Source organism: Sceloporus undulatus, chromosome 9 (assembly GCF_019175285.1).
Source record: "Sceloporus undulatus isolate JIND9_A2432 ecotype Alabama chromosome 9, SceUnd_v1.1, whole genome shotgun sequence".
In the NCBI taxonomy this organism is placed as follows: domain Eukaryota; kingdom Metazoa; phylum Chordata; class Lepidosauria; order Squamata; family Phrynosomatidae; genus Sceloporus; species Sceloporus undulatus.
Window position 1 is genome coordinate 7,300,902 of NC_056530.1, and position 14,158 is coordinate 7,315,059.

The 14,158-nt window shown below is 42.6% G+C and overlaps 1 protein-coding gene across 1 annotated transcript in view; it reads right to left on the reverse strand.

Annotated features, from left to right (window-relative positions):
* Positions 1–14,158, reverse strand: part of PUM1 (pumilio RNA binding family member 1) — a 721,963-nt gene that overhangs the window by 672,691 nt on the left and 35,114 nt on the right. Inside the window, exons 11-14 of the mRNA XM_042440112.1 lie at positions 12,700–12,838; positions 12,148–12,291; positions 10,981–11,271; positions 6,110–6,346 (exon numbers count right to left, since the gene is read on the reverse strand). Of these exons, the coding sequence (XP_042296046.1) occupies positions 6,110–6,346; positions 10,981–11,271; positions 12,148–12,291; positions 12,700–12,838 (811 nt within the window). The remainder of the gene's footprint in view (positions 1–6,109; positions 6,347–10,980; positions 11,272–12,147; positions 12,292–12,699; positions 12,839–14,158) is intronic.

The window sequence follows — 14,158 nt, forward strand, 5'->3', positions numbered from 1 at the left end:
CGGCCCCCCAGTTGTCTGAGGGACAACAACCCGGTCCCCGGCTCAAAAAGGTTGCCTACCCCTGACTTAGATGATGCAGTGGAGGAAATCCTTATCAAGTTTGTGGATGATACAAAACTGGAAGAGAGAGCTAACTCATTGGGAAATAGTAAATAGTAGAATTTAAAAAGACCTTGATAAACTGCAAAATTAGGCAGAAATTAATAAAATGAATTTCAACAGAAAATGCAATATTCTACATTTAATGGCTACAAAAAGGACAGGTTATATACCTCTAACTGTAGTTCTTCAAGCATCTGTGAACCCAGGCAAACTGGTTATCCAGTGCCTGCACACCTCCTCTTTCACAACCTTCTACAGTGTTCTAAAGTATTTGCTGATATATGCCTATGCAAGAATACAAGGGACCAGCAAGACGTGAGAAGGGGAGGATGGGCAGGGTTGTGTGAGTTCACAGAAGATCACTCAGAAGAACTACAGCTACAGGTATGCAAACTGTCCTTCTTCATGGTCTTTGATTCACACAAATGGGAGACTAGCAAGATACAGGACAAATCTGAACTTTCATCTCTTTTCAACATTGTTTTGATTTTTTTTATTTTGTTCTAACTTTTCATCTGTGTGTGAAGTGAATAGGCCTTTCCTGTTCAAAAAACAAAAAACACCCCCCCCCCCCAAAACCTCCACACCAGGTTTATAACAGAGAGTTTCTATCTGGGATATCTTTGGGAAGATGGTTTAAAAAGGGGTATTTTGTCCCATGTTGGTAACCCATGCTGGGTTTCGAACTGGCTATGTGAAGGGGCAATTCATCTGTGGCATCAGATTTATGGCATCATGTTTCATGCCCAAACTGTCTGCTGGGATAGAAACTTGTTTTTGTAAAAATTTATTTATGACAGCTTTCTTAAGCAATGGAGTAAGGTGTAGGATGCCTATACAACACTTTCTTGCATCTTACATCTTGATTCTACATTTTTTTCAATCTTTCTTGATACCACAGAACATGAAAAGCAGTTCTTTTCAGGACTGATGAGAACATGTAAGAACGATGACATAGGGATGGCTACAGGAGGGAATGACTGAAATAGAATAGAATCATAGAGTTGGAAGAGACCACAAGGGCCATCCAGTCAACCCCCTGCCATGCAGGAACTCACAATCAAAGCCTCCCCAACAGATGGCCATCCTGCCTCTGTTTAAAAATCTCCAAAGAAGGAAATTCCACCACCCTGAGGGTGTCAAACAGCTTTCACTGTCAGGAGGTTTCTCCTAATGTTTACGTGGAATCTCTTTTCCTGCAGCTTGCATCCATTGCTCCGTGTTCTAGTCTCTGGAGCAGCAGAAAACAAGCTTGCTCCAGCCTCAATATGGCATCCCTTCAAATATTTAAACAGGGCTATCAAATCACCTCTTAGCCTCCTCTTCCCCAGGCTAAACGTATCCAGCTCCCCAAGGCTTTCTTCATAGGGCATTGTTTCCATTTTAGTCACCCTCCCCTGGATATGCTCCAGCTTGTCGGCATCCGTTTTGAACTGTGATGTCCAGAACTGGACACAATATTCCAGGTGGGGCCTGACCAAAACAGAATAGAATGGCACTATTATTTCCCTTGATTTAGACACTATACTTCTATTGATGCTGTCTAGAATCGTATTTATCTTTTCCGTATTGCACTGTTCACTCATGTTCAATTTGTGGTCAACTAGGACTTAAAGATTTCTTTCACACATAGTCTTGTTGAGCCAGGTGTCCCTCAAGTTACATCTATGAATTTCATTTTTTAAAAATGTTTTGCCCTAAGCGCAGTACCTTACATTTCTCTGCATTGAAATTCATTTTGTTAGCTTTGTCCCAGCATTCTAACCTATTTAGGTCATTTTGAATTTTCATCCTGTCCTCTGGGGTATTAGCTATTCCTCCTACAGTGGGCCTTTGGTATGCGCTGAGGTTTGGTTCCAGGATCCCCTATGGGTAACAAAATCCATGGATGCTCAAGTCCCATTATATACACTGACACAGTAAAATGTTAACTCTTATATAAAATGGCAAAATCCAGGTTTTGCTTATTGGAATTTATATATTTTGGGGAATATTGTTAAGCTGTGTATGCTTGAATCCGAGGGTAAAAAAAAATCCGTGGATATGGAGGGCCAACTGTAGTATCCATTTAAATATGGGATCTGTGACCAGATGCTTGAATGCCAATTTCACGGCTTTCAACCTCCATACCCCTGTCTCTGCAAACAGGGAGGCAGCATCTATTAAGGAAAGGCAGATTCTGATTTCCCACAGTGGTATCAGAGTATAAGAAGTATTTGTCATATGACCCAAAAGACAGGGATCCCAAATCTTACTCTTCCTCTGACAACACTGACCCACATTCTTTCATAGTCATGTGTTTGTTTATCCTGAGTTCACTGTTACAATGTGAAGTAGATGTCAATTCCATGGTGGAAACCAAAAGGAGTTCCTGAATCATTCCAGCAACAAGCAAATTGAAACATGAGGAGCTGAAGGCACAACTGCAGGTACTGACATAGAAGTGATACTCACAAGGTAATCAACAGAGGCTGAGAACGCTGTCTGCACGGGTTGTGAAGAAGCAATTAGCACAGAAGCCTAAACAAGTGTGGATGGTCTGCCATGAATGGTGCCTGAGAGGTGATCTCAGGTGGTGAATATAAAGTCTTGGAAAACTCTGCTGAAGTACGAGAATGACCATGAAACACATGATGGGGCATCAAGGACTGATGGTAGTGTCCGTACTGACATGCTGGGTCATACTGAAAATTATACAGGTTGACTATCCCTTAGCCAAAATTCTGAAATCCAAAATACTTCAAAATCAAAAATTGTGTACATGGGTGGCTGAGATAGTGACATCTTTGCTTTCTGATGGTTCGGTATACATCAATTTTGTTTCATTGACAAAATTATTTTTAAAATATTATGTATAACATTACCTTCAGCATAAGGTGTTTGTGAAACAGAAATGAATTTTGTGTTTAGACTTGAGTCTCATTTCCAAAATATCTCATTACGTATAAACAAATATTCTGAAAACCGAAATACAAAACAATTCTGAGCTGAAGCATTTCAGTTAAGAGAGGCTCAACCTGTATAGGACATGTTTAAACATACTCCAATGAGGGAGTGAATAATGTCCCCAGTATTGAAACAGAGATCTTGCATTTTTGCCCTGGTGATGATAACTACAGTGTTTTTATAGCAACACAGTGAGTTGATATCTGAGATTTCAAATATGGAGTCCTGCACTGTTGGAAACAACCATGAGCAGATAGCCTAGTGGAGAACAGGATCAGACTTGGTACCACAACAGTGAGCAGGAATATTACTTATAGGTTGGAGTACACTGATGTGAAGGTGAAAGAATCCAAGAGGAATGACATTCCCATGAAGGAGAACTTGTGTCTAGCCTAGAGCCAGAGGATGGAAAAGAATTTGAAGTGGAGAACCCTGCTTTGTTTTTGAGGGTGACTAGTCCACTGTTTCGCTATGTAAGAGGAATCTAGGAAAACGTCCATCATCAGTACATGAATTCTTTATTCTTTTTCAAAAATCAAAGTGAAATAGCTGGAATCAAGGTTTTGCTGGCGCAGACAATAACAAAAATGACAAAGGACTTGTCTCAGCATGTCTCCTGTCTTACAGCACCACATCACCTTGAATTAAAGGTGGTGCTGATGCTGGCTTATTAGGCCTGGAACAGATGGTCCTTTCGCGATGTCCTTGTCACATGCTAGGGTTGCCTCAGGGCGGCGCGCCCACACGCCCCTCAATCCTACCACGTGATGAGGGCGTAACAATGGCAGCACCCTGTATACATGGGCACCGTGATTGATATGTCAGCGCTGCGTGGCGTCCGCACAGCGCCACACAACTTATGTAAAGAGTGTGCCAGTGGCACACTTGTTACACCACTACTGTGGCATAAAAAGAACCCACTTTTTGTGGGTTTATTTTGCCAGTGGGAAGCCACATAGTTTGGCGGCTGCAGCTTCCCTCCAGCAGAAAAACAGGCGCCGGCAGGCTGCCCTTTTTGGGTGCTCTGTACCATGCAGTGTTATGTCTAAAGACATGAAAGCCAAGCTGAAACCAGATTGATAGAATGACTTTTTTGCTTCCCTTTATTTTTATTTTTAGGTGTGTGAGATTCACCTTCCAAATACTTCTGTGGTCTGGATTTCCTTGCCAACGTTAACTGCAGTGATCAGTCTGGAGTAGCTGAAGCTTCTAATTCTTGTGCTATTGAAGACCAATGATGCAGTGCCCAAAGCTGGGAACTGGGTGTTGGATACACCTGCAGAATGCATCTGATATCCCTGGACTGCAGATTTGCAAAAGTATTCAACAAAAACAAAGCAGGATCTACATAAAGTCTCTACTGTAGTTATACAGCCCTTCAGTATTGAGGTGGGACCATTCAATTCAATGTCTTTGAAGCTGACAACACTATCAAAGATAGCTGAGGCTAAATTTGTTTTTGGCAGCAAGTTCAGCAGCACTCTTTAGAATTTTCCCACTAGAGGGCCTTCAACTGTGAAATTCTATTCTAGGTATGTGGAATAAATAACCAGGCAATAGTAACAGGCAGCTACTTTATGTTTGTTACCTAGACTGAGAAGGCACTGAGGCCATCAGATTGAGGTATCTTTCCTTACATGAAACACAGTTTGGAAGGCCACAGGATGATTAAGATAGTGATTCCAAAGCCAAGTAAAACACCAAGATGGTTTTTTGATAAATAGATGAAGACGGGTCTAATATCATGAGAGGTAACATAGTAAATACCATCAGAATAAATTAAGTATATGCTGCAGTAGACAAAAATGAACAGAGGAAGTAGTCAAGTTGTTGTTGTGTGCCGCCAAGTCATTTTTTACTTATGACTACCCTAAAGTGAACCCACCATAGGATTTTCATAGTAAGTTTCTTCAGAGGGGGTTTACCTTTGCCATTGCTATCCCTTGAGGCTGAATAAGTGTGACTTCCCCATGATCACCCAGTGAGTATTTATGCTGAGCAGGGATTTGATCCCTGGTCTCCAGATTTGTAGTCCAAAACTCTTAACAATTACACCATGCTGGCCCTAAGCAGTCAAGACTTGTGCATACGCATGCATATGTGCACACGCACACTGGGGTGAACTGTCAAAATGGCTGTCAGCTCTAGAACTTTCCAAATAATGTACAATGCAAGAGTAGGTAACTAATATGTTAGTCATAGAAGCCAGAAAGAAAAACTAGTCACTACAATGAGGGCAACAATCAAGAACATCCTGTTAATTTTTTGGTTGGGTACCACCACGCACGAGCGTCTTCCATATAATCCACCTCGCACACTCAGGTCCTCTGGGAGCAACTTATTACATCCAAAGACCAGGCTTGCTGTAGTTACCCAGAGGACCTCCTCACCAGCTGCTCCTGAACATTGAAATGATCTGCTAGAGGAGATCCGTCACATTACAACTCTTGATGCCTTCAAGAAGGCTGTTAAGACGGATCTCTTCTGGTGGGCTTTCCCAGATAGATAAACAGGCTCTCCCCATTTTCCCATAACTGTGGTTGCTTTATTCATCCCACAAGCCTCATTTTAATGGGGGTTAATTTTAGATTGATTTTAGTAATGTGATTAATTTTATGTTTTGTAATTTTAATGGGGGGGGGGAGTTAGGGAAGTATGTTTAATTAATGTCATTGTGACATTTTTATGATTGTTACCCACCTCGATCCTTTGGGGAGAGATGGGCTATAAATATGTTGTTGTTGTTGTTGTTGTTGTTGAACTGTGGCAAGCCCTTTTCTGCTTTATGTTACCTCCCCCTTGAAATTTCAGGTTTTAAATTCCTGAAAACAGCCACTTAGGTGATGAGGCACCTACTACAATTTCCTGTTAAGTTATAACTTCTCTCCATCTTGTGCTTCCAGCCTCCATTTTGAATTTCAACATGGAATTGCTTGCACTTGGGCAAGAATCCAAAACACCATATTTTGAGGCCTCCAACACAATGTCTGATGAATTGTGGCTGCTGCAGACTGACATACAAACATTAGCCTCCATTATTACAGACAACAGTGCTCCTTACCAAGATTTAAGCTTGAAGAGGATCCGTGAGAAGACAAGGATGGCGGTGGAGTCTGAGAATGGCCAGGTCCCTGACTAGGCAAAGGCATGCCAACAGGCCCCGGAGAAGAGGAAAACCCAAGGCCATTGTAAAAACTGTGTCCAATAGGAGTCAAATTGCTAGATGTCCTCTTATACAGGTCACTACTGCTTGTAAGGGAGTCTCGTCGAGAGCCACTGCCTGTGTTAGAGTTTGCAACTGAAACAAAAATAAAGGAATGTATCATTGAAATAACAGGAAAGGGACAATATGGCTGTTAACAAAAAGAAATTATACATCTTAGGCTAGTACAAATGGAAACAGAGCATAATAACTGTGGATTGCCTGAACTTTCTTAAGAGGAACAGGTTACTTAATGTAACGGTTGTTCTTTGAAGCCACACATATTAGTGGTTTTGTGCCTTTGAAGCAACTGTCTGAACCTTCTAGAGCTGAAAAGTTTCTCTAAATAGAACCCTTGCCTTCTACCCTGCCCACACAATTCTTGCAATTCCTATTAAAACTTTCAATTCCAGACACTGTGCAGCAAAACACAAGTTACGATGAGGAGCAGGGATTCACATCCCATGGGGAGAGTGGATCACAGATGATCATCGAAGAACTAGTGATATGGAAGTAACCTGTTCTTCTTCATTGTGGTCTCTGTGATACACATATGGGTAAAATACTAATGCGTACTTACTGCTCAGTGGCAGATATGATGTCATTTCTTGGCTATCAAGGAGTGTATTTTCCAAGCTTGCTTGGTCAGCTGATGAAGCATCCATTCTACAGTACAACATGAACATGGATGACTGGGCCCACATAGCCATCCTACATTCTACATTTTCCATGAAGAAAAATCACAGAAGCCATAGTAACATGGGTGGAGGTGAAAGGAGTCAATGACCAATGCCAGGTGAATTATGTGCACAATCTACTTTGAAGGTAGTTGTGGGATACAGGAAGGCAATTCCTTGTTCCCCGATAACAATAAAAAAAGAGTTTAGTCAATTTATGAAAGGATTTGGTTCTGTTGAGGTAAATGGAATGGAGCTTCCTTTCCTCATCAGTGGCTTAAAGAATGTGGGGAGCACTATGTCTTAAAAGCATCGAACAGTGATAGCAAAGCAATGGCGTGCATGCCAGAGATGGCACGCGAAGCCATTTCTCATGGCATGTGGAGAGCAAGGAGGAGGAAGAGGTGCATGCCTGTTCCTTCTCCTTCCCGGCTGTCCCCAGCCTCCAGCTGCCTCTCCAGAGGCAGCTGAAGGCTGGGGACAGCGCAGGTGGAGGCGGAGTAAGAGGCGTGTGCCTCTTCCTCCTCCTTGCCATCCGCATGTCAGGGGAAATGGCTTCATGTGCCATAACTTTGCCATCACAGTTCTATGCTTCCCAACCCTCCCCAGCTTCCAGCTACCTCTCTGGAGATAGCTGAAGGCTGGGGACAGCATGGGGGGAAGAGAAGGAACAGGTGCTCACTGTTTCCTCCTCTATTCCCCCTTACCCCCCACCTTTGGGTCTCCAGCTATCTCTGGAGAGGCAGCTGAAGGCCCAGGAGGGCAGGGGGAAGCCCTGCCCCCAGCACCGGGTAACATCCGGTGCCAGAAAACCTTTTACTTTGGGCACTCAGCACCTGAAAGATTCACCAACACTGGCATAGAATCATCGAGTTGGAAGGGGCCTCCAGAGCCACCGCATCCAACCACCTGCTCAATGCAGGATCTTCAGTCAGAGCATTCTCAGCAAGTAACTGTCCAGCCTTCTTTGAAGCCATCCAGAGGGGACCCCACCTCTCTGAGCAATTGATTCTACTGCTGAGCTGTTTATGCTCAAGATGTTCCTTCTAATGTTCAATTGAAATTTCCCCTCCTGCAACTTCAAACCATTAAACCTGATCCTGCCCTCTGGGACAGCAAAGAGCAGGTCTGACCCCTCCTATCTGTGAAAGCCCTTGAAGTATCTCTCTCTCTCTCTCACACACACACACACACACACACCAATTTTCTCTTCACTAAGCTGAACAGGCCCATTTCCTTCAACCTTTCTTAATATATATATTTTTTTTCTCCATACCTTATCTGAACTCTTTCAAGAAGTAGAAATAGGATACTACCAACAGGATAGAGGACAACCCAATATTTATGGAAGGAAATGTACAGCAGGTATTATTTGAAGGCACATGGCTTTCCTATACATTGGTTGAGGTTATGGCAATCAGAAAGACCATGAAGGACGCACCAATCATTAGAGCTATGGTGGAATGGGATTGAAATGGTATGCTTATTGCCAGCTGCATGTAGAGGATGTACAAAAGCAAAGAGCTCCAGTTGAGAAAAGTGAAGTGTCTTGTTGGGATGCTCATGAGCTGAACTGACAGACCAAATGAACCAGCTGAGGAGATGCATCTCGAGGTGAAAAAGAGGACGGTGAAAGTGGTAGACGCTGAGACTCCCAGCACCGGCTGGATCTATCTAGTGTAGTTTGATGTGGTATGTTGAAACTAATAAGCAGTAAGGGACTGGATGAGTATCCATGTGGCAGGAAGGCACAGCCCTCCTTGGAACTGAGGGAATCACCAAAAATGCAATTCAGAATGGATGCAATTCAAGCTTGACTCCTCTGAGTAGATTATGAATCTGAGGGAGGAGAAGGAATAATGTACCCCCTATGCCATACAGAATTATGCTCTGGGTGGGGCTAACAGAAGCTAATAATCTATATATAGGTACACCACAGCACTGAGGGTTCTCAAGTGGGCCATGACCACTGCCATAACCTTGATGCCAATAGGAGCTCAAAGGGAAACACACAAAATTGGAATGGCATCAAGATGCAGCTGAAAAAGAAGAAATGTAGGTAGAAATGTTGGAGTGAGATGTGGAAATATGCATCATGAATGTTCACTGTTGTGAACCAACATTGTGTTGCTTTGTTGGGTAACTGTCATAGTTGGTGGTGGAAAAGGACAGAAAGGTCCTTTGATGCTGGAGTAGTAATAATATTGTTGATAGGGTAATCATCCAGAGCCAGTGGGGTGTGTTGAAGGCATCAAGGATCCTGAGGTTGAGACAGGATGAAGGCCTCCATCCTGTTTGGGCACAGCAAAATTGCGAGAATAGAAACAGAAATGGGACTCGCCGGGAGGAACTGGCTCTATTGTTCCCTGTAACAGTACAGACTGAATCTCCTGAAAGAGATCTTTGGTTGGGTGAGCGAACTGTAGCCCACTTGGTGGAGGTAGTTGTCTAAACTCAATGGTATAGCTATCCTGAACAGTTGCCAACATCCAATGATCTAATGTTACTGTCTGCAAAACTGGGAAGAAGGGACAGAGTCTGTCCCCAAAGGAGGGGGGTAAGATTTAGGAACAGACAGGATGAGACCATCAATGTCAGTGACAGGATGAATCTAATAGTGACTTGGATGAAGATTGGAACTTGCCATGGTAAGACATTAATGTAGTTCGCCTGTATGCGTGTGTACACACGAACTTGAACAAGAAGTTGCACGAGTCTTCATGCACCTGATATAAATTCTCCAGTCTTCTGGAGGGATTGAAGATGACCTTTTCCACCAACCTCCTCTACTCTCTCTGCCATGGTACAGCTTCTGACTTTTTTGAATACCTAGTGGGGAAAATGGTGGTGGTGGCAGCTCATTGGCACTTCCTTTTAAAGGAGGGCTGAGAGGAATTGGGCTTTGAAGGATCTGAATAAGAAATATGTGTATGTTTGTCAGCTTTTCTGGGTTAAAATCAGTCAACGTTATCATACTAAAGTTAAAACCTATAATCACTGCTAATACAATTGCCATTTTGTTTTGCCTTTTCATCCTTTTTGACGTGTGTGTTTTCCTAGTCCACCTGTGTCTGGTTGCCTTCCCCATTTATCACACAGCCACGGCTTATCATAGTTCCCTCCAGCCTTTAGGGAGAGCACTAAGAGTTATGCCTGCCAGAATTTTGTAAGTTCTTTGGCATAGTGTTTCTTTACATAGTGTTTCTTTACTTACTTATTATTTATTTATGGTATTTATACCCCACCCTTCAGCCCTAATGGCTATCAGAGCAGCTTCATCCTTTACATTCTTTCTTACATGCCCCTAAGTTTTACACTTACATGAGGTCAACTTAAAGTTGAGTATATATGGTAACAACAAATTTAGCAGAGCTGGGGGTAATGATAGTGATTAGAATGCCTGATACACTCCAAGGGTAGCTATGGTGCAAATTTGTGTTCAGCAAAGTAACATCTTGGAAAACCCTGTACAGTGGAACCTTGCTTTACGCGGGGATCCGTCCCCCCGTAAAGCAAATTCCGCCTGTGCTCGAGCCCCATTAGAATGAATGGGGCTCATGCATGTGGTGGTGTGCACATGCGGTGGCAGCAGCCGCCACAGAGTGTATTACAGTACAGCTTCTATGTAAACTGGAAGTCGCTTATGGAGCGGGTGCGCTATATTGTATATTATCAAAATATAACAAATGGTAGCAACCACAACATCACCAAAAGCTCTTTGCAGCTAAGGCATAAATAGAAACACCTTTACTGTATAGCAGGACTGGGGAACCTGTGATTCCTCAGATGTTTTGGACTTCAACTTTCATTGCTCATGGTTGGTGGAGCTGATACATGTTTATGCCCAAACTATATGGAGTGGCAAAGGTTTATTAGCATTATACTGCTTAGCTGACAATTCCTGTAAGGAGTTTTTTTAGAGGTATCAAGGATGAAATTAATTTTCTTCAGGAGTGACCTGCTAGTTCAAGTATTTTTCCTTTCCCATTGCACCCAATTCAGTCCAACACAACATATGTGCTCTTCAACTGTCAGGACAACTGTCAGTCTTACCTGCTGTTCCAAAGCCTCCCAGTGCAGACCCCAGGGTAGCACCAAGGGAACTGCTGCTCCCAAAGCCAAGGGAAGTATTGGCAGGCTGGGCAGAGCCCTGAGAAAAGAGTGAGCTGCTCTGGGAATTGCTAGTTAGAGAGTTGTTGCCATAGAAGGAGCTGGAAGCTAAGTTGCTGGTGGGTTGCTGCTGTGGCTGTGGCTGCTGAGTTCCAAGGGGGCGAAATGGACCATTGGTTGTTCCTGCTAGACCACCAGCAGCTCCATTTGCTGAAGCAGCAGCAGCTGCCACTGCTACCAAGAATAAAACAAAGAGAGAGAGAAAGGGTTAAAAAAAGAAATGAAAATAGCATTTCAAAAACGCTAGCAAAATCCAGTCTGTAAATCTCTATATAGGGCACTCATCCACCTCCTAAGCAAAGTAGTGTTTGATCATACACAACACTGTGCAGTCCAAAGGTATTTTACACTAGCTCCTGAGGAACATATACAGTTAAATTTAAGCATATATATACATTTCTCTCCTCTTTGTCTCGGCTCTACAATTAATTGCCATACAGTGCCCTCATTTATCTTGTCTAGAAATGCTATCCACTGTTTATTCAACATTAGCTTGTCTCCCCAAGTGGAAAGTTACTTAAATCACTATCTTCTACTTCAGCTCTGTTCCTGGCTAGCTAAGGAGGGAAGAGGTTTTTTTTTACACCAAACTCTACTCTGTGGTGAGTGGGCATCAGGCTTTACCAGAACTACTTTACTCAAAAAATATTAAGCAAACAACAATAGAACTCAAGACTCTCTGGCCAGAGCCAAGGAAAAGTTGTACTGCTAAAATTAAAGAACTGAGCTCACAGTTGCTTTCACACAGAAGTCCACTCCCGGCTACCTCAAGTTTGGCTAATTTCAGCATGCTATTGTTGCTACTGTTAAACAGTTGAGAATCAAAAAATCTTGCTTCTGATTGTCTTGCTTAGTCCTTTCCTGAACACAATCAATATACTACCATCTTCAACACGATCAACTCCATCCATTTCAATAGAATTCAAATGTTATAATTCTGTCAGCTTTCTGATACACCAACTGAAACTGTGTGTATCATGACAGTATGAGGCTGCAAGAATAATAATTCACCGAATTACAGTTAGCCCCCAACTATTTGAACAAACATGCCTGCTTGCGCTGCTGAGGAACTGATGATGACAGGAGCAGGGGCTACCAGCCGTACTGGGGCTCCTAGGCCATTCCTGGCCCCTGTATTCACCACGAGAGCACCTGTTTGGTCATAGTAAGCTGCAGGAGCCAGCACTGGATAGCCTAGAAGAACAGGTTTCATTAGTTACACCAGATCACTTACATAACATTTTAACTGTATGTGTGTGAAGAACTATCATGTGAAAGATGGGGTAAGTTTGTTTTCTGCTGCTCTAAAGGATAGGATTCAAATGAATGTATTTAAATTGGAAACAGGACATTCTGACTAGACTTCCTGATAATAAGTATTCAATACACTGCCTTGAAAAGTGTAGGGGTAAATCTATAAGGTAAAGATAGGACAACTACCTCCCAGGGATACTTTAATTGTGGATTCACGGACTGGTAGGGGGTTTGGCTAGATGGCTTTTCACAATTCCATCCGATTTTATGTTTCCATGAACGCAATATTCTCCTGGATCCTATCCTTCCATTCTCAATGTGCTACTGCAAGAAAACAGAACTGCCTACCTGGCATTCCTGCTGCCAGGCCTTGTCCAAATGCAAGAGCTGAATTTACTGCTGCTGCAGCCACCAATGGATCAGTTTGCTGGCCCTGCTGGCTTTGATTTGGTGTCAAAGGGCGCTGACTGGCTCCCCCACGGAGAACCTTGGACACAGAAAAGAAAAAGAACAGGTACAGTATATTTTCTCTATAGTAAGTTTGACACAGGGTTCAATAATGTGGTTCCCAGTGACAACTATAAAATTAATTCTGATAACTATCCCCCCCACAAAAATAAACACTCTAGTCTATAGTGCCTTGCAGAAGTTTTAAACCCCCCCCCCCCCCATCTTTGATCTTACGGCTTCTCATTATGTTATAATCTGAAACTGAAATAGGGTGAACTGGCCCTGCTACAACTTGATGGGCACAAAACACTCAACAAGGTAAAGGTGCAAAATGTAATTTATTGTGCACAAAAGTAAAGACAAACACACTGGCAGTTACTAGTTGTGCAAGCATTTGCACACATCTCCTGAGTCAATAGAAGCACTTTTGGCAGTAATTACAGCTGCACTTTGCTCTTGGCTAAGGTGCTATTGGCTTTGCATATTTGGTGTTTGAAAATCCTACTAATGAAGCATTCTCTACACCTCGTTCTCCTACCAGAGCAATGGGGCTTTAAACAGTAAGGGTTCTCTGAATGCCTTTACCTTCTACATACTGTCTCTAGAACTTTCCCCATTTGCTCAATCACATAATTGTAATACAAGGTGTTCACTGTATCCAAGCACCCACCGTCCAGGTGTGTCTGCCACCACATAAAAGTTCCATCTCTCTCTCTCTCTCTCTCTCTCTCTCTCTCCCCTCCCTTCCTACAAGATGTTGAGCACCAGCTCTGAGCTGCCTCTTTAATTGAAACCTCTGGCTACTCAGGGCCTAGGCAATACATGTACTTCTCATGTATATACTGTATATACTCATTTATAAGTCTAGAAATTTTTGTCAAAAAATGACCTCAAAAGCTGGGTTGACTTATCCATAGGTCAATATAAGTACTGCATTTTAACTGTTCCCCTTCTCTGAGTAGAAGTGCAAAAGGTAAGAGCTTAGTTAATCCTGGGAGCACTCAAAAGAATCACCGACCTTCTTCTACTCTTTCCACCATGTTGCTGCTTCTGACCTATTTGAAAGTTTGAGTGGAAAAATGGCAATGGTGGCATCTCTTTGATGCTTTCCTTAAAAAGAGTGCCAAGAGCAATTGGGCTTAGAAGAATCTAAATAAGAAATTTCTGTGTGAAAACAGTGAACTTCGATCCTTTGTTACATGCACCTAAGTTTTATCCTTGACTTATCCACGAGTCATATCAAAATACATAATTTTGCCCCCAAAACTTGCCCTCAATTTATACATGAGGTTGACTTACAGTTGAGTATACAGTGTTTTTCATGTACTTCTCAATGTAACCAGTAATGTTTTTAGTT